The sequence below is a fragment of the Dasypus novemcinctus genome, chromosome 16, assembly GCF_030445035.2.
Source record: "Dasypus novemcinctus isolate mDasNov1 chromosome 16, mDasNov1.1.hap2, whole genome shotgun sequence".
Classification (NCBI taxonomy): domain Eukaryota; kingdom Metazoa; phylum Chordata; class Mammalia; order Cingulata; family Dasypodidae; genus Dasypus; species Dasypus novemcinctus.
This window is the reverse complement of record NC_080688.1, coordinates 87,187,932-87,209,726: the sequence shown is the minus strand read 5'-3', so window position 1 is coordinate 87,209,726 and position 21,795 is coordinate 87,187,932. Positions and strand designations below refer to the sequence as shown.

General features: G+C 38.0%; 1 protein-coding gene across 5 annotated transcripts in view; it reads right to left on the bottom strand.

Annotated features, from left to right (window-relative positions):
- Positions 1 to 286: 286 nt before the first annotated feature.
- SOCS6 (suppressor of cytokine signaling 6) overlaps positions 287 to 21,795 on the bottom strand; it is a 45,312-nt gene continuing 23,803 nt past the window's right edge. For 3 of the 5 annotated variants that reach the window (XM_058277884.2, XM_004461519.5, XM_023589678.3), the window contains exon 2: positions 287 to 6,004. In XM_058277884.2, coding sequence (XP_058133867.1) covers positions 4,272 to 5,879 — 1,608 coding nt within the window. In that variant the 5' untranslated portion in view covers positions 5,880 to 6,004 and the 3' untranslated portion in view covers positions 287 to 4,271. The remainder of the gene's footprint in view (positions 6,005 to 21,795) is intronic. The other 2 variants (XM_058277885.1, XM_023589679.2) reach the window with 1 other exon arrangement.

The window sequence follows — 21,795 nt, the reverse complement described above, 5'->3', positions numbered from 1 at the left end:
CGTTCGGGGAGACTCACCTGAGGCTTGCCTCCAGTCTCTTTGCTGGCTGACCACACACAATAAACTCGAAATGTTCCTGTATTCCTACCAATATTAGCAACGATGGTGGACTAATGTGACATCCCCCCATGTGTTAAAACCGTTAACAGCATTTCACTTTTTTCTTACTGAAATTTGCTGCCCCTTCTCCAACCTGGGCCCAGGCCATGGGACATCCAGACCCCATCTAGTAAACCCTACACTAAGACGCTGACTGCATCAGAGTATTAACTAATCACAAGGCAGATTCTGTGAATGAAATTTTTATTTACACACTGTATCTAGAAGCAGATACATAAATTCTTATACAATTAATTTCCAAAAATGTGCAAGAAACTACTATAATTTGTTTACAAACCAAAACACATATTAAAATCAATGGACTTTGGATAATTCATTCTGTGGTGTTCTCATACAAATGGTATACACCTGATTTTAAACACAGAGAAAAAGTGTAAACTACAGCAATCTGGATTGCGAGTATTAATTTCATGGCACTCCAACATGACTATAAAATTTCTTTAACCCAACGTGTATATGTATTACAAAATTCTGTAAGAATTTTTCTTATCTCTGGATGTAGAGTTTGGAACACTTTTCAGAAACAGCAACTACACATTTGGCCATGTTATGACTGATTAATAAAAAGAATGTGTATAAAAAACCTTCTTTACAGGATTAAAAAAGTATTAAAAGAAACCAAATTTGTGATTATAGCATTCTAATACTTTATTTTAGAATTTTAAGGTGATTTATGGAACTGGTGATTGCTTCTTAATAATTGAGTATTTAACCAAACTGTCTATTGCTGGTAGTGTTATTTCACTTTCAAATTAAGAATTTGCACTGAAGAAATGCAATTAAAATTTAAATGAAAATATATTTTGAATCATTCATAAAGCAGTATCTCATCATAGTGTGAAATGTATAATTAAAATTGACATTTCCGAAAGCTTTAAGAAAAATATTTAGACTTGTAGCATTAGCAGAGACATTGCATATAAACTAAGATTTTTAGTAACTTTTATCCTGTTTCAATAATATTGGCTCAGAAATTATAATGTATATTTTCTATTTTATTTCTTACATGCCAATGATTTAGCCTTTTGGCATTGAATTTCTTCAAGAGCAAGGTAGTTGCCCAGTGTAGCTGGTTTCCTTAAAAACTATTTTTAGTTCTATGATTGTTTCCTGTGATAAGCATTTTTGACCTTCTAAATTTTCAGAATATTGCACCAAGTAGAAAGTGAACAGTTTTCCTTAGACAGAAGAGAAAGAGTAAGAAAACTTTCAAGTACTTTCTATCGCTTTCTTATCATTTGTAAAAATGCATAATAGTGTCCTAGTGACCCTGAAAATAGTATCTGGTCTCCATGTTTTGTGATGAAACATTTGATTAAAGAATAAACACCAAAATGCCGATTCATTTATTAATCACAAATGGGTACAGCCTTTGTTTTCTTCTTTTTCTTGACTTGAGCACAGATTTTTAGAAGCATAAAGTCACTTACAGATTTTGTCCACATGTATCATCTAAGCCACCATTCAATAGGATCAAAAATGTAATGAAATTTAATCTAAGCCAAACTACAGGATGAATCTCTTTTTTCCCTTCTATTTTTAACCAGATTGTTTTATTATCATATAAAACCAATCTCATATTATGTCATGCTACCTATGCCAAATGGTATCTCTCTATACAAAAACAGACAATATTGTAATACCCCGTTCCTTTGTTTGTAAATTTAATTTTTTGGCAAATACTTTGATTTTCATCGGTGCACTATCAGAACCTAGTAATTCCAAATTAGACTGTAACAAGGCATACTATTTTAGAGTATTTTATATTATGCTTATACAAAAAAGCACATCAAGAATTGCCTTTCTGAATTAGAACAATATCAAGTCTTGCCCTCCAGAAAAAAGTCACGAAACATGATTTTAAATACACTTAGATGAAAATCATAATAATCTTCACTTGACACTACCTGGTTAGCTCTTAAACACATGACATCATGAGGAAACGGGGGCAACAGGCTGTTCACATGATGAAGCGGGGATCAGGGCAGTCCAAAGACCTCTGTGCACCATGATTTCACAAAGAGTACATGTAAATGCTTCTAGAAACACAGAGAAGCCATTTCAACATTTATTATTAATACACAGTGACTCTCTGACAATACCTGCCATCTAATATAGATGCACAGGGACTTTTAACTCACCCTAGATATATTTTAAATTGTTTAAAAATAAATAGTTTTGCAAAAAAATAGTTAAAATGTCTTGCATTAATTTGATAAGTTTACAACTCTGTAATAGTTCTTAATCCAAATAGCTTATAATGAACACTTAAATTATATTATTACAGTATTCTCCATATCCCATCATATTAGGTGAAAACATACCAGGAAATGAGAGAGTCTTCCTAACAAGGTACAATCAACATTCCACCAAAATTAAGTACCTTTTCCCCTTACATGAAAATACCATGACACCATGATAATTATGGCATGTGCCTTTCTTGGTAATATCTCAGTTCTGACCCTAAAAAGTAAGTAGAGAAATAAATGGGGATAAAGATATGTTTGAATGACAAAGCCATTAGCTTCTACCTAAGACTTTTATTCTTGAGTTTAAAGCGGGGCAGGGGTAGAGACAGGAAAAGTGACCAAAAAAAAAGAAGAAACACCTCCAAGTGCATGTGTCTCAGAGATGGAAACATTTTCCTTTAAAGCTGTGTAACTGGAATCATTTTCTGCACAGGGCAATCCAAAATATTACATGGCAGTACTGTGCAATGAATGAACACTCTGCATGTGAAAAAAACTGAAAAGTACTAGCAATGACCCTACCACCATCCCCCCATCCCTACCTGACAACAGATTCAAAGAGATAAAATGATTAACAATGATCCCAAATTACTTGAGACTGAGCTAAGTTAAAAACAAACAACAAACTTTTTAAATGGCAAATGTATATGGTAGGCAATAAGACTTCCATATATCTGATATGGTTTAATATTCTTCTTCAATAATGCTCCACAATTCCTACACTTTTTCAACTAGAATCATTTTTTGGGGACTGTGGAGGAAAGGGAGGGATCCAATCTAGCATATTTTAATAGTGACTATATAAAAGAAAAATATAAATCCAACTTCAAAACATGTTTTCTTTTTATCCAAATCAATTCAAAAGTTTACATACCAGGAAACATTTTAAAACATGTATTTTGAGTATGAGGAAAAAACTTAACTTTAATATTGCAAGAGAATCCAGTCCATTTATGAAAACGTTTTACAATCAAGTTTAGCTGACTAAGCTAAAGAAATCACAAATAAAACATTTTATGAAAAGTAAAAGTATAGATAACAAAAAAATTGGTATCACAGGAAACTATGATCATCTATTATTTCTTTAATAATAGTTCTAATTCCATAGGTCTTTATGTATTATGCCAATTTTACCAGAGTTTAACGAAAGAAAAGGCAATAACTTCTATATTGGTGGTATACATTTCTTTAAGCTTTTTTAATGTAAGGCCATTAAAAAATAGACAAACCACAAGATGAAAAATGAAAAATTCAACTCTCACAACCCAAAAGAATTAGTAGAAACTTAAAAAATAATTTAGGACAGGATGTGTTGTGAAAGTATGCTGCAGATCTGCTTTTCATTACCCAAAATTATGTGAATTCATAATGCTAAATAAATCTGTCAAAAGTACGAGAGTAAAAAGTCACTTTCAGTGTATATGTAAGTTCTGTGTTTTATCACGCGAGTATGTTTTCTTCAACGCTATCTTTTGAAAATGGGCCATTTAAAGAAAGGTAATTTTCATTCTATTAAATTTCATTCAACTTTACTTAGGGTTGAATACACATGAAATGTGCTTTTAATGCATAAAAATCACAGTGGATAGCAGCAAAGGACTTGGGGGGGGAGATTAAGGGACAATCTGATAATTCACATTGTGATTATTTTACACATTGATGAATGAGAATTCAGACAATTCATATTTCTGAAACCTTAAGACTTCCCTTTTTCAAGAACCGAAATAAACCCAAGATACCTTGCTGACACTCCGCCACCCCCAAACAAACCAATTACTCTTTTACATGTAAAACTAAAAGTTATGGCAGCAAAAGATTTTGATAGCAATGAAAGTTTGTAAACTGTATTTCAATCTCTTTTACTTGTTCCCAAAGTGCAAGCTGCAGGGTTCTCATCATCTCTCAGTAGTGCTTCTCCTGTAAATAATCCTTCATTTTGTTTGGCAAAGGCAGTTTCTGAATTAGGTCTATCCTGGTATACTGACGTATAACAAAACGACACAGGTACTGCAAAGAACGCACCTGCATGAACCGTGATACTGGGTTGGTCAGCCTGACAGGGTAAGTGGCAGATCCAGGCAACCGAGACCTTGAATAACAAAACGCTCCATTTTCAGAGTCCCTGATTGAATGTTCAATTAAGTCAACTATAGAAGTATGTCCTTCCACATCTGGTTGTTCATAAAAGCTAAACCTACCATTTGAGTGTTCTATTCTAGTGTGAAGCGTTTTCCCATGCGAGCGAAAGCTCAAACTTAAAAGATAACGGTCATCGGAACTATCCCGAACAAGAAAAGAACCATCTGGCACATTTGCTAGCTTCCCTTCTGCCTCCCAGCGTGTGATCGGTCCCCAGTACCACCCTTGTTTTGCAAGTTTTTTCAGCTCCTCTGTAAGGCTTGTCACAACCATGGGACCACTACTCTGCACAGAGTCATAAACTCTTGCAACCCCAGGAGCAGAGTTAGGATCAAAATTCAAATGACACCGCACACTTTCGGACACATGGGCGTCGGTGCCAGTGAGTCCACTGAAGTTCCTTTGGATTTGATTATTCTGCATTGGAGGTAGCAACGGTGAGAGAGGAGGGACATCATCATGACTTGCTCTCGGGCTCTGCAACATGACACCTGTGGTGCTGATCAACAGGCCACTCACGGGCTGATCCACAAAGATATCTGGGGCAGCAACGAGGTCCTGGTCTACCTGGCTCTCTTCTTCAGGGAAAGCGTTCCCTCCCACTTGAGGAGGAACTGCAGAAACTTCCATGGGAGAGGAACTGTCCAGGCAGTAACTCCGTGATCCTTCCAAAGGATACATTCCCTCATCTAAAGGCACAGTATAATGAATGTAGTCCTGAGGCATAAGTCCAATAACTACAGGCACATGTTCATCAAGGTGAAGATGCAAGTCTCCGTTCTGAGATTCCGGACTCTTCAAGGACGTACTTTGTTCTTGGCACACGGCTTCAGACTGAAGGTCGTGGAAATCCTTGCGAACACCGTTCAGTGCTGGGCTTGGATTAGAAGAATGAACCAAGGCTTTGACCCTCACCTCCATTTTGATGCATGTTTCCTCAGAGTTTGTCGGACGAAGGGGCCACGGGGTAGGACTGTAGTGATGGGCGCGGAGGGAGGTCGACCGAATGGGCCTTGGTGCTCTCACGTCTTTGAAGACGAGGGGCGCGGAGGAGGAGGAGAAGGTGTCCTCGTCAGCAGAGCTCCCCGATGGAGCGCAGCCTTTACCTTTCTGCTTCTGTTTCGCAGAGAGCCGCCTTTTCAACGTACCCATGAGGCTTTCGCTTTTTGATCTATTTTTTCCACCTCTTTCATCTTCACTGTTGATATCACAGCTGGCCATATCTTTACCATAGCAGCTACCAAATAAGGAATCATCTTTTCCAAAATCACTGGCTAGTGATGGTTGCTGAACCACCATGAAATCAGTTTCATCTTTACTTTTATTCAAGTTAAAAGATTTCCGGAAGGTTTTAAGACTGATTTTCTTCATTATGACTGGTTACCTAATGCAGGAGGATCAACTTCTCTGAGGAATATTATCCCCAAACATCTGAAGAGGCTCCAGTGCCGCATCTATGTATTTTTCCAGCTTTGTTTAATTTTTGGAGCCATCTTCTGGGGAGGGAAAAAAAAGTCACATTAAAAGAACAAATCCACAAAAGTTTTATTTTACTTGCAATTTTAGTTTTAGCTTCTGAACAACAAAGCTTGATATTTTCTTGAGAATGTGAGCTCTGGGAGGATAGGGTGTTTTTTCTATTTCACCCAATACAGTAAACTACTACCTTCTCTATAATAGGCACTCAATAAACAACTGATAATGTTTAAAGAATAAACCCTTATCTACCTTTTTTTTCTTTTTGCTCCTTGCTTTTTGTTTTATCCTTAATGCCTAGGTCAGCATTCATTATCTTTCCTAACTCCATTCTGGAGAGACCCATGCTCAGCTGCAGCACTGATTCGTACTTTCTCCTCTGCCCCCTCACTACAGTATGTCCCAATTAACAGTAAATCCTGAATAAAGACTAAGTAAAATGAGAGGACAACAAGCAGTCAATTCCTCAACAAGTCATACATACTTTAAAATATTTACATAATGACAAAAATGTCAAAAAATTCCATAATCTGCGATGTCATCTGGAAAAAGTCTAGACACCTTCCCTCTCCACTCTTCAATTCCCTGAGAATAGAGCTCACTCGCCTTCACATTCCATGTGCTTCACCCAGCACCTAACAGAAAGTAGTCAAACCTTTGCAGGCTGAAAATTTTTCATCTCTATGGTATATCCATAAAAACCAAGTGTGTCTAGTTAGATTTATTTGGAAGAAGAGTATTTTCCGAATTATCTTCTCCTATTTTACTTCTGTACTCAGAAATACAATTTTCTAAACTTTTTTGGTACACCGTTCCATGATTAAAATGATAGGATTTCAATTTTCTAAAAACTTTCTGAAAGTCATCTCACAGGAAATAATTTTAATTCCATAGTTACATGATGTGTAGCTCAGTGGCTGAACCCCTGCCTCCCATGCTCTAGGTCCCAGGTTCAATCCCCAGTACCTCCTAAAAAAAAAAAAAAAAAAAAAAAAAAACACATTCATTTAAACTAGTCATAATGTTGTACTTTCTCTGTGGCCATATTCTGTCTTTTCTGCAACCATCAAAGTATAATGGCATGACAAGAGGTTTGCTTGAATTTGAGCAAATGCTAAAAAAACTAAGAGCAAGATTCTGATATCCCATCCATCAGTTCAGCACTACTCAGATTCTTGGCAAAAAGGCCACAGCTCTAACCTTTATCATATCCATTAATTCACTATATATTTATTAAGTCCCTACTATGTGTGTACTATGTACAATTTATTAATCTGTATATTATCCAGATTAATAAACTGTTTTATGCCCTCATAACCCAGCAGGAGACAGATGTATGAATGGATAAACTATAATACGAACTCTTTAGCAATACGTCACGAAGACACAGGTAGGAATTGAGAGGAGGGAGAGATATCTTAAAAATATTTACTTTTAGTTACAGATACAATTCGGTGAGCAGTAGATAGAATCTGTATAAAATCATTCTTCTAAAAACCTTTCAGCTCAGACAACTGATCAGGGGATTAGCAATATCCTCTACATAAGGGAAGAAGCAATTTTTGAAAGTGTAGTCTAAAATTTCAAATTTGAATTAAAGTTCATTTGAAATAAAATTATTAAAAAATTTTAAAATAAGGTATTATTGTCACATATAATAAGCAAGGGATAGAAAAGAAAATACATAGAGATATTTGGAGCACCAGTTACTTTTTTTCATAGTCTGTACTTTCCACAGAGCTGTATGTTTACAGAAAAACTATGCACAAAGTACAGAGTTGACACACACAGTCTTCCCTACTACCAACGTTCTGCATTAGTGTGATACCTTTGTTACAACTGATGAACCCATGTTATAATAACTATAATATTAACAGAGAAGTCCGTAATTTACATGAGGGCTCACTCTTTGTGCTATACAGTTCTAGGTGGTTTGGGTTTTTTCTTTTATTGTGTAATATATATACAACAAAATTTTCCATTTTAACAACTTTTAAGAATATACTCAGTGGTGTTAATTACATTCACAATGGTAGAGCACCAATTGCTTTTAAATGCTAAATTAACTTGTATATTGAATGAACTCACTGTCCAAGCCCATTATGTCCTACCCAGGCATAATGACATTTAAGTTAATTATGTATTTTGTTTAAAATATGGACACTCATAAACAAGAAAAATATGACACAACAAGGATGTGTTTTTGCTGACAAGTTGCTACTTCTGTATAGATAGTGAAGATTTTGCACTCAAACGTAAGGCAGATTCCAGAATCTAATTTCTTTTAACAAGAGTGAGAATCCAATCCACAGACTTTGGTTGTACTAGGTATATTTTTAGAAATAAAACCATCATGTAATGGGATTTAGAAATACTTAGGTCAACTGCTTTCTACGAAGTAAAATAATCTGAAATAGAAGTAAAAATTAGCAAATTGGCTTTCTCGTTCAAAGGTGTACCTAGAACACGCATTTGGCCAGGCAGGGCTCGTGAGCCCCGCACTCCCCAGGGAAGGGGCAGCATCCCATACCCACTCCTGAAGCAGGGCACCAAGCACGAACTTTCTATCAATGTGCTTTTCGCCAGAAATATCTTAGGAAGGCAAAAATATTTTCATGCAAACTGCACTGTGCTATTCATTCCCCTTAAGGGTATTTATTAAGTTTTCAAAATGTTTGAACTTTAAGAGAATTAGTTATAAATGCTATTTCTACTAAAGGATAGTACTGGCAAATATAACATTTCTATAATACTAGAAATGCATCATTATGGAAATATTTACAAAAATCCTTGTAAATAAAGAAACACAGTCACAAGCAGAAGCAGATCCATGTGTATATGGAAACCTGACATGGCAGAGGGGGCAAACCAATGGGGAAAGCACATTGTTTAAGAGATTGTTTTGAGATTATTGGTTTTTGAGATTATTGGTTATATACATCTGGAAAAACAATTACATTTCATATCTCACACCACGAACAAAAATTAATTATAGAAAGATTAAAGATTTAACTGTGAAAAACAAAGTACAGGTAGAAAACAGATTATCTCTACGACTGAGATAGGGATGAATTTCTTAAACAAGGCACAAAACATATCAACAATAAACTTCAGTTGAAAAGATTCCACAAAGAAAAGGGGCCGAAACCTCACTTGTCAAATTCTCTTGTGAAGCTAAGGAAAACACGGCTACCTAAGTATCCCAAAAGCTCCCTTTAACTTCTCCACACCAGAGAGAACTTTTAAGTACAACTCTTCCTAATAGCAGAAATTGCATTTAGTTACCTTAATAGCTGAAAATGGTGACCGGAAGGCAATAAAACCTTCCTGTGTTAAATTTCTGGCTCACAAGCAATGAAATCAATTTTGTCCACCAAAAGACTGGGGCATCAATTCACATAAAGATAAAATTTAATTACCGATATCTGCAAAACTAAAGGATGTGAATACAAGAGAAAAGCACTTTTAGTCCTAATGACAGGGACGCTGGGGGAAAGAAAAAGTACTGTTTACAATAATTATTGAAAATCAGCAAACTCTAAGGACAGGGCAGTCACTATCCAGGATGCCCCATATATTGTCCATCAGCAATGTCACCTCAACATCTCTCAAACTCAAGCAAATACTTTATTTCAAACTTGACCCACGGGGTCAGGCCCAGCAAACACTCTGGGAGTCGAGGATGCGTTTCCATCTGAACTATGTTGCCCTTTTCTTTTTCTTCCTCTGCACCTGGTTTATTTTATTTTCTCCTCCTAACAGCGTCTTCTTCCTCTTTCCTAACCCACCTTTCGGACTTCCTTACGAGAACACTTCCTGGTCACCCAGCCAGGAGCGGGTTCTCTCGCCCTTCCTTGGACTCCACCCACGCGATGCTACCTCTTTAAGCACATGTCACGTAACAACAGAGAAACGCTGGTGTTTTGTTCCTATTTTATCTCCCCAACTAGACTGCTGCGTTGGAGAGAGAGACCAGGCCTTATTCATTTTATACTCCTAACCAGGAACATTTAATATATATTGCTTAAATTCTCTGACAACAAAAAAATACTTTTAATATCAAATGAATGAATAGCTAGGGGAACGCACGTGGTTTTTAAGGAATCTGTGAACGCCCTGAACTCACAGTGTTTTATATGTTCTTTTCTCTATTGATCACAATTACAGATCCTCAGAGGAGTCGAGATGCACACAGAGGTCTGTCTTCAGGTGAAAGTTTGTATATAGTAAGAAGAACACCCCTTGCTGGCTGAGAGCCCCATGGTGCTGGCGGTCAGGGTGCTCCCCGCCCACCTGGAGGCACCTGAGCAAGACAGACACCACGTGGGCAAACCAAGGACATCAGAGCAGGCCGGGGTGCTAATGCCATGAAGGAAAAGGTGGTAGCGAGAGAACACGGGATCCCACCTTGGATTCCGTGACCAGGGAAGGCCCAGCTGGCTGAGAAGCGTGCATGGGACGGACGGCAGGGGGCTCCAGCTCCAAACCCCAGGCGCCCCACGGCCCAGCTCCGCCACACTAAGGGCAATGAGAAGTAACTGAGAGGTTTTTAATATCAACATGGTCTAATTATTTTTTCAGGTATACTCTCCACAGTTTTCAGCCCACACATCATTCTCCTTAATATACACACAAACCCACAAGGGACGTAAATTTGGAAAAAACAAAACCAAACAACAACAGCAAAAAAAAAAACCAATGTTTTCAAACTGCCTTACCTAAAAAATGAAGTTTCTTACAATGTAAAATGAGTTTACCACTTCAAAGTCACTTAGAATCACTTGTGGCTCTAGGACAGAGCTCTGCCCCCTGAAGTTCTGTTAGCAATGGCTGGCCTGAGGGAGCCCACGTTCAACATGTAAGCACTGGACGGGTTTCAAACATGACTCAATGGCACAGGAAGGCTTTACTCATACCTAACTTCCTTTTGCAAGTACTTTTTCACCATGCCCCAGTTTCATGATATATTTTAGTGGCGTTAAGTAACTTTCAAGCTCATTTAGAATTATTAAATGGTTTAAACATGACACCTAGCAGGAGTCAGTTGTAGCTGCAGACCCGCCTAGATTCACAGGCACACAACTCAACTACACTAGAAATGGGGGGGGGAGAAGAAACATAATATAGCTAGAAATCCACACAGACTCATCTTGGGGTGGGGCTGGAGGGAATATCTGGAGGACATCCCATGCTGCAAGCTCAAGCTTTAGGGGTTCCATTTTTACAAGGAAGTTCTGAAAAGTAGGTAGAAAAGAAAGAAAGATCTAGGGAAGGCAGCAATGTGGAGCAGGCCTGAGTAAGAGGCTCCAATGGAGGGCCTGGGCAGCTTGGAAGAGGGCAAGAGCCTAATCTTCCACCCAAATACTCTGGCCTTTCTCCGCTCCAATCGCCAAACTGCAGGAAGAAGAGTACAACTCTTAAATGGCTTTCCATTTCACGCGGTAAAAAACAGATGCCTTCCCAGGTCTGTGAGGCCTAATACGAAGGCGTACCAGGCCTGCCTGAGCTGGCGCTCCCAGTCCTCTTGAACCCATTCTTCCTCTGCCCACCCCCTGCCCGCTCCACGGGCCCCCCTGATGCTCTGAGAATATCCCAGATGCTGCTGCATCTTAGGGCCTGTGCCCTGGCTGCAAGTGTTTACATGACTGACGCCCACTTCCTTCAAGTCTAGGCTCAACTGTCAGCTTCTCAGTGAGGCTTCTCTGGCTACGTGATTTTAAATGGTAACTCTCAACTTTCACTTCCCTCTACCCTGTAAAAGGCTATTATTTTTTTCTAACATGCAATAGAATTTTACTTGTGTTTTTTCTTATTGTTGTCTTTGCCCCCCCTTTACATTAAGGAATGTAAGCTTTACAAAAGCAGGGGGTTTTATTCTGCTTTATTCACCAATGTCTCCAAAGAACCCAGAACTGGAACAAGGACATGGGAGATATTTAGTAATTATTTGAGTAAATGAATTTTGTACAAACAGACAGAATCAGGTATGGTGGTCAGATATCCTACCCACTTCCAACTCTTCCTCCCACACCTCCAGCAATCATCTACCATTACCTGGGATAAAGTCACTGCACTCTTTCATGTGGCCTCTACATGGCCTGGCCATTCTTAACTTGGGCATTTCTGTTACATCACACTGTGGGCTTTCACGCTCACCTCATATCCTCCCAATACAGGACTTTTAGCACTGCCCCTTAGATCTGAAATGTTCTTTTCAATCCCCTCTTTAACTAAGTCCTTCAATTCTATGTTCATCTGCCAAATGACCTTCCTGACAAGGTGAAATCCCTCAATGACAGGATCTCAAAATCTTGCCTAGAACTTTTATCTCAGGTGTATGCTTAAATCTATCTGAATATATTTTTTTAATTTTAAATTTTTTAGGTGGGACCAGAGATTGAACCTGGGACTTCATACTTGTGAAGCAGGCACTCAACCACTCAGCTATACCCCCTCCCCTTTGAATAATTTTTGAAAAAATTTATCGCCCCCCCTGCAGCTTGCTTGTTGTCTGCTCTCTGTGTCCATTTGCTACACACTCTTCTGTGTCTTTACTTGTCTCCCTTTTTGTTGTGTCACCTTGCCGAGTCGGTTCTCCACGGCACTTGCGAGCTGGTGGCACTCTGAGGTATGGTGGTGAACCTGTCCTCACAAGGAGGCCCCAGGACACAAACCCAGGGCCTCCCATATGGCAGACGGGAGCCCAGCTGATTGAGCCACAGCCGCTTCCCTGAATCATTATTTGATCGCCGTCTATTACTGACATGAAATAAGAATGTGGGCTGCACGATGATATAGGCTAATCAATAAAGAGAAGAGTGGAAGGATAGGAAGGATGGAAAGGGTCAAAACCAAAGGCTAATGTAGTTTTGCCTGGGGGTGTTCTAGTCAAAAAAATGTCTAGTATGGTGCATCACACAAACTGTAGGGTACCAGCAAAGATTTGATGCCAATGCATATAACTGCTCTGACAGCCAAATCAGTAACTGATTCTCAGGTGACTATATTCACATTTAAATGAAATTACCACATTAAATTTGGGGTTCAAATGGTTCTTCTTCCCATTATCACATCACATCAGAGAAAGCAACAGATTTATAACCACAGAAATATTTGATAACTACCTGATAAGTACTCCTTTTTCAACCACCAACTCACATGCAAACTCAATACAATATTAAAAAAAATAAAATCCAATCCTAGACATCAGAAACTATAAAAAGTTCTATTAAGCCATATGGTCTCTTATTTCTTCCCTGCATTTTCTAGGCAAATATTACTCTGGAATTTTTAAGAGTATCTGTTTTTCTGTCTGCATTTCTAAAAATACCATCTTTTTTAGTATTACCATCTGTCTCAAGCTTAAGTAAATGTTCTGGACTAGTTCTACTGTTTTTCTAATTGTAATTTTTTAAGTTTACACATATACTTGAAAATGTGTATAAAGGTTCAACAAAGAAAAGCTTTAGACATGAATACTTTCCCCATCTGTGCAGAAGGTATCACCACATAATTCCAAAACCTTTTTAAAGAAATGATTTGAGACTGAGGAATTCACGTCTGTCAGTCATTATAACATTTAATTTAAAAATTAAAGACATCAAACCACTTTGTAACCTTCAACAAACAAAACAGCTTTACCTCCATTTTACGAATGAGAAAACTAAGTCTCAGAGAGATTAAAATATGCCCAAAGAAGTTAAAAGTAAATGACTTACAACAAGGAAATACCTGATCCAGAATTTGAACCTGGCTGCTTACACCAGAACTCACATGCTTTTCCTATACTAAGTTGCTTTGCCAGCAATAAATATTTCTTAAATCAGTAGTTCTCAAACTTTTTTGGTCTGAGAGCCCCTTTGTCATCTTAAGAATTATTAAAGACCCTAAAAAGCTTTGCTTACGTGGGCTTTATCCATTGGACATTCACCCTATTAGCAATTAAAACTGAGGAAACTTTTAAATATTTAATTATTTATTCATTACAAAATAATGACAATATATTCATTACAGGTTAACATAACTATTATGAAAAATAACTATTTTCTAAAACAATAAAAATTAAGTGAAAAAGTGGCACTACTCTACATTATATTGTAAATCTCTTTTGTCTAACTTAAGAGTAGATAGCTGGATTCTCTTATCTGCTTCTGCATTCAATCTGTTGCAATATGTTGTTGTAGGTAAGCATATGAAGAATATCCAGCCTCCTAGAGATATATAGCTGAAAAAAGTGGCATATTTTACTAAATAGCCTTTTCATATAATTGTGGGTATTATCTGATACTACACCAAAACCTAATGAGGGGTAGGTTATTTGCACGGTGGAATCTGAAACCTTATTAAGAAAAAAAAATTCTTAGTCTGTTATATGCTCTATCTTGCATTTTGAATGAACATTTTACACATACATCTTCTTCTACACGATATCTAATGAAAGAGCTGTTGAACTCACAGTGTCCACAACTCTAATTTTTGCTTGAAAGCTTTAATTTTATAACTGGCAACAATACTGTTGTTTTCACTGAAGTAACAGGCTTGCTTTGTTCATTTATGAGAAAATGACTACCGAAATCCCAAACTGAATAACTATAGATTGTCAGTTGTTCTTTTAAGTAAAAGTGGTATTTCTTGAAAAAGGCGGCTAGTTCAGTTAGCAATTCAAACAATGGCAAAAAACACTTTCCCTTAGAGACATCCATTTTGTATGTAGTAGAAAGAACTTTCTATATACTTTCATTTCATCACACAGAATATTAGAAAGATATAAACTTAGGACCAAGGTTTAATAACATTAATTTTTACTGCTTCATCAGCAACATTTTTAAGTGTAACTAGGACATTCTTTTTTTATTTCAAAGTGCTTGGCAATAAAGAAGGCATGCTAGTCCAGTCTGGGGCCACTCCCGTGATTCACGCTACGGTGTCGGCATTTTACCACCACTGTTTGTATACCAGGAGTGAAAATATCAACACAGTGAAAAGGTAAATATGCTTTAGCATTAATATAAAAAATAATTTGACCTTGTGGATTCCACACTTTAGGAACCACTAGCTTAAATTAGCTGTGAAAACAAAAGAAGGCAAAGAATCCATATAAAACGTTTAGCAAGATGAGTTTATACTGTCATAAATATCCCTCTGTACCAAAGGTTGCACCGTCAATTCCTGAACATATCTTGGTTCCAATTCTTGAACCTTCCTTTCCAGTTCCCTGGTTTTTATTCCACTGTTCCTTAATCAAAGGTATACTATTTGCCATTACATTTGTAATAAAGGAAAAAATAAGGAGAAAGAAAAGCCTTTCCAGAAAGGGAGATATACAAAGGACCGAGGGAATGGACATATTATAAAAAAAGAAAATAACAGGAATAGCAAATAAAACATGAAATATGATAGAATTTCGTTTCTACTGTTTGTTATTCCAATAAATATAAACAGGAAAAATGTAACTATCAGAAGAAAAAGATGATTAGATCTGGTAAAAGAAAAAAATCTGATCATATGATACAAGGAAAAAACACTCAAAACCAATTGTCTTAGAAAGTTTCAAATACTATAAAATCTTTCTTAGCCAACTCTCTCCATGCTTTGAATAAACAAAAGAAAATTTAGTATGTATTGACAAGAAAATAGTAAAATGTGAATGTACAAAATTAGAAATGGAAATAACCACAGGTTCATGAGAAATTAAAATGAGAAAAACAGAAAATTTGAAACTCAGATGAAAGGGATACTTTTATAGTATAGTAAAATATGTATTACCAAAATTTGATTCAGAAGAGCTAAGAATCCAAAAAAAAAAAAAAGCTAAGAATTGTCAAAGAAACTGAGAAAGCTATATATAATTATAATTATCCAAGGAATTTAGAAATCATGGGACTGTTTCATATCTTGATTGTGGTGGTGGTTATAGGACAAATAAAATACATATGTTGAAACTCAACTAACTGTTCACTAAAAATTTAGGGGGAATTTTACTGTAAGAAAATTATACTCCAATTTTAAAAATTCATTTAAAAAGCAAATTCAAAATAAAACATGATTATGTGTTTTACCTACAAGTAAAAAATTTAAATCAATAATAGCTAATACTCCAATGAACCGGAGAGTAGGTGTCACAACTCTGCTAAGGCTCAGGGCCCAGCACAGATTCAAGTCTCCTGAGCATACACCAACCCAGCACCAACCACAGGTTCAGTAAAAGTGAATGTTACATCTGAGTCCCACTCCATCATACTCAGGAGCACAAATTCCAAAGTAGGACCGACTAGCAAGGCGCTGAACCCCAGAGCCATCTGTCATGACCATAGGACCTGGGTGTCTCCATAGCCCTCAGGAGCACCACCACCTCGGGCTGTATCTACATTGACTGTCTCTGAGGTCCTGCTGAGATGTGTGTAAGCGAGACCCCTTTGATGACCTCTCAACTCATTTTGAAGTCTCTTAGCCATATATAAACTCATTTGTCTTTACCAATTCCCCCTTTTATTCAGTCTTTCTCTAGTTGCATCACCAGGTGGTGCTTGCTAGTAATCACTGAGTGTCAGGGAGGCTCACCCCCAGGAGTCATGTCCCACACTGGGGGGAAGGTAATGCATTTACATGCTGAGTTTGGCTTCAAGACTGACCACATTTGAGCAATACAGAAGCTCTCAGGAAGTAACTCTTAGGTTTGCTGGACAGACCGAGGTCAGCTAACAGGGAGGTGAGGATGGTCAACCACCACAATAGAAAACCGAGAGGGTTTACAGCTGCTAATAGGAGAATCACACCCATCAGCCATGTGGGATCTAAGCCCCTTCTCGATTTAGAGGTGGAGTGGACATTGCCATCCCAGGGTCTTCAGGATGGAGGAATAAAATATGGATTAGAGTGGATTTACTGTTATTCTACTACAGAAATATTGTGCCTCTAGCAATGGAAGAAATTATATCATTAATGTGGACACAGTGGCCATGGGAGTTGCTGAAGGCAGGGAAAGGGAAAAAAAGATATGATACTGGGGCATTTTCTGGACTCGGAGTTGTCCTTAATGATGATTCAGGACATTATATATCCTGTCATAGCCCACTGAATGGATGGGGAGAGAGTGTAAATAAACTACAACAGAAACTATAACCCATGCTGTAGAGCAATGCTCCAAAATATACTCATCAAATGCAATGAAAGTACCACACTAATGAAAGAAGTTATCAATAAATGTGGGAGGAGTGGGGGTGTGTGAGGAGTGGAGTATATGTGAACCTCTTATATTTTTTAATGTAACATTTTGTGTGATCCATGCGTCTTTGAAAAATAAAAATAAATAAAAAGATAATAAAAATTTTTTAAATGAGGATAAAAATAGCTAATGTTGGCAAAAGTATAGGGATCTGAACAACTTCACAATGAAAGGCTGAAGTATAAATTGGTATGACTTCGTGGGGGACTATGTGATAAATTCCTCAAAATTTTAAATTTGTATGCTCTTTAACCAAGTAACTTTACTATAAGTAACTTCTGGACATGCCAAAATACAGACGAAAATGTTCACTATAGTTATTTTTACAAAAATAGCTAACATTATTCCATCTCTACCTAATTCTGGCCTAGCATGTACCAGGTCTCCACCAGAGCGTTTTATTTTTAGTCAAATTTTATCAAAGTATATCATTCATACATGAACATACATAAACAGTAAGTGTATAGTAAAAGTTGTGAACTTAGAAAACGAACATTCCATTGAAGCCTTGTCAATAGAATGCCTCAATGACTCCTCACACCCAGTTAAGTTTGGCACCGTGCACAAAGCAGTGTAACATGTGGGAAGCACTCAGAATCTGGGCTCAGACTTCATGAACTCACATCTATCCCAGTGTGGTGGGCTGAATCATGCCTCCCGTAAAGACACGTCAAGTCCTAACCCCCAGGCCTGTGGGTATGAACTCATTTGAAAATAAGACCTTGGGACAACCAGCAAGATAGTGGCGGAGTAAGGAGCTCCTAGAGTCAGCTTCTGCCACAGCGCAGTTAGCAAACACCCAGAGCTCTCGGAGCTACCTGAAGCACCTGTTTGGGGGCTCCAGGAGGCAGAAGAGCATTCTGCAACATCCTTGGGGGAGTGAAAGGAGGAGACTGCCCGTCTGCAGAGAAGACCCGTAAGTAGAGGCTCCATGCCCCAGAGGCCGGTGCCCATCCTCCACGGGAGGCACAAGCCGCCTCGGGAGCTGCTCCTAGGCTGGAATCCAAAGCTCCACTTCCCCAAAACGGGGGAGGAAGAGAAGGTTGGGCACCAATTTCAGCTATGATGAGGAAATTCAGTGGGCTACAGTATGATCCTGAGAACAGCTAAGCCTTGAGCATGTCCAGGTAGAAGAAATTATTGCAAAATATCTTCAAGACCTGGTGGTAGGTGGTGGATTCTTAAAGGAGATAGGAGAAGGACTGAGTGGACTACTGATATTTAATATATGTAGAAGTTTTAATTAGTTTTACTGTAAAATTGTGGAAATGTATAGAGTGGATGGTAACACAGTGAGTAACAGCTAGTTTATAAATGTGGACGTGACTGAAAACGGTAGTCTAGTTAGGTAAATGCCAATTGACAGAATGCTTGAGAATAATCTAGGAACTGGATAGCACAGTAAACCAAGAGGTGGGAGGGAATTGTGGTTGATGGTACAGAACAAGAGTGTCCTTTGTTAGCTAGAATAAATGTATATTACTACTGCAGGGTGTTGGGAAATGTGGAGAAGCATGGGAAAAATACAGCTGGAGTGACCTATGAACTGTGGTTGGTAGTAATAATATTCTTCCATCTATGCAAAAGATGTACTATGTTGATACTGAGGCAGCATGGAAAATGTGAGCCAGATGTACACTATGGACATGGCAATAATCAGATGATATTATTCTATCTGTAGCAAAGGACACATCACATTGTGGTGTGTTGATGAAGGGGTGTTGTTTGGGAATTCTCACATGTACATGACTGTTTTATAAGTTTATAAGTTCTGTCATAAAAAATATATTTAAAGAATAATAATATGGTGGGTTGGGGGAAAAACACACCAAAGGTAAGGTAAGGACTATAATTAACAGTAAGATTTTGACAGTGTTCTTTCATAGTTTGTAACAAACATCTCATGACAATGCAAGGTGTTGGTGGAGGGTCTTGATGTATGGGACCCCTGTATGATGTTATGCATCTTTGCTTTGTAAGTTCACAACTTTTACTATACACTTAATTGTTTATGTATGTTCATATATAAATGATATAAAGATAATAATCAGATTGGTTAGGGGGGAAGTACTTTGTTTATTAGTAGTATTTTGACAATGTTCTTTAATCATTAGTTAAAAAGGTTTAAAAACAATGCAAGTTATTGGTGTAGGGTGAGATGCTATATGTGTTTGTTTGATGTTATATATGTTTGTTTTGTAAGTTCACAGTTATTATACATTTATTATTTATGTATGTTTATGTATTAGTGATATATATCAATACATTTTTTAAAAAAAGACATTGGAAGATCCTATTTGAATAAGGTCATATTGAATCAGGGTGGGCCTTAATCCAATATGGCTGAAGACCTTCTAAGCAAAGGAAATAGGACATGGAAGCAGGAACCTTGGGAGGAGACAGAGAGATTAGCATGTGGCAGAGGGCTGCTCACAAACCACCACTAGAACACAACGGAATTTGGAGCATGGTTTTTTTGTAGACACCTTGATTTTGAACTTCTAGCCTCCCAAATTGTGAAATGGCAAATTCCTGTTGTTTAAGCCAGTCTGTGGTATTTGTTACAGCAGCCTTGGCAAACTAAGACACCCATTTCCACTATTTAACAGTTGTGTGATCTTAAAAATAACATTATTTATCTCACAGGTTGGCTGTGAGATTTAAATGTGTTAATATATGTGAAATCCTTCCAACAAGGCTTTGTGCATATTAGGCAGTAGAGTCTGTAGCTAGTAATAGCAGTAGTAATAGCAATACTTCCATTTTATAGATGAGAAGGCAGAGGCGCAGAGAGATTAAGGCACTTAATCTCAAGATCACACAACTGACTCTGGACTTCCTCTTAATCATTACACAACCGATTTTACTGCATAATTCATTTCGGCAAAATAGCAGAATTAACCTAAATATCAGGAAACTATAATAATAACACATATCCAGAATCAATGGACTAGTTAAGTAAATTATAATATATCAATACAGTGAAATCATGCAGACAAAAAACATAAAGTAAATCTAAATATGCTGACAAAGAAAGATGTCCAAGACAGATTGTTGAAAAAAGCTTTGAAATAAAATGCAACTATGATCACAGTTGTCTATAAGTTCATATGCTTAAATACGGATAGTAAAGTCCTTAAAGTATATATACGTAATAGTGATTACACTGCTAGTGCATAGGAAAAGGGATTGGCTTTATTTTCTAGACCATTCAAAATAACCACTCAACTTTTTTTTTTTTACTATGACTACACTTTACTTTATTACAAAAGAACAACCTCACTCCAATCCTACAAGAAGATAAGGAAATCTAGCTGAAAGAATGTGTGTTTTTGTCTTTCTATGGTAAGAGATGGCAGCTGTGCTCCAGAATGACGTACCTGTTGTCACAAAAAGCAGGACTCTGAAGCCCTCAGGGACAAAGGTCTAAAAAATGTTCCTGGGAAACGGACTTTGGCCCAGTGGTTAGGGCTTCCGTCTACCATATGGGAGGTCCGCGGTTCAAACCCCGGGCCTCCTTGACCCGTGTGGAGCTGGCCATGCGCAGCGCTGATGCGCGCAAGGAGTGCCGTGCCACGCAGGGTGTCCCCCGCGTGGGGGAGCCCCACGCGCAAGGAGTGCGCCCGTGAGGAAGCCGCCCAGCGTGAAAAGAAAGTGCAGCCTGCCCAGGAATGGCGCCACCCACACTTCCCGTGCCGCTGACGACAACAGAAGCGGACAAAGAAACAAGACGCAGCAAATAGACACCAAGAACAGACAACCAGGGGAGGGGGGGGGGAATTAAATAAATAAATAAATCTTTTAAAAAATAAAATAAAATAAAAAAAATAAATAAAATAAAAAATGTTCCTTAAAAACCATGTCCCATAAACCTTCCCCAATGGTTCCCAGCTTCTAATCTCATGAGGCAAATCTTCCCCTTCATGCCTTGTCTCATTCCAGGTACACACTCATATTTCAGTCTTTTGCTTCCTTCTTCAACCAAGCATAATTCAGACTCTCCAGCGCTCTGTTCCCTTGGCCACCATGAACAAACACCTTCTAGCCAAATGCCAGACATCCTTGGCACCCAAGTTCACGCTATTCATTACAATTCCTGAAAGTTCCTTCACTTTTGCCCACCTCTGTGCTGCCTCTCTTCCCTTATTTTATCACCCCGGGTCACTTCTTTGTCATTCTTGAGACTCTGCCGAAACAATGCGCAGCCTGGAAATGTATAAGGAGTTGGCTACCAGCAACAGTAAAAATGCAGGGGTAAAAGATAAAGCCATTACTCTCAAGGACCTTAGATCCTAGTACAGGCTGTGAGTAAACAACTGCAGTAGACTGTGATAAGGCCCATAAAGGGAAAGCTATTTAGGATGCTATCTTTCAGAGAGAGACCCAATTCAGATCAAGAGACACCAGGAGGCTTCCTATCACTACTGTTACTAAGTGTGCTACGCCTCTACTACTACTAACACCACCTCCGCCATCACCACCAGCCCCCATCTGGGGGCTACTCTATACTAAACCATATACCTCCTTGAATCCTCACAAGAATGCTATTTGGAAGGTACTAGATTAAGAGCACACTCAGGAGCCAAA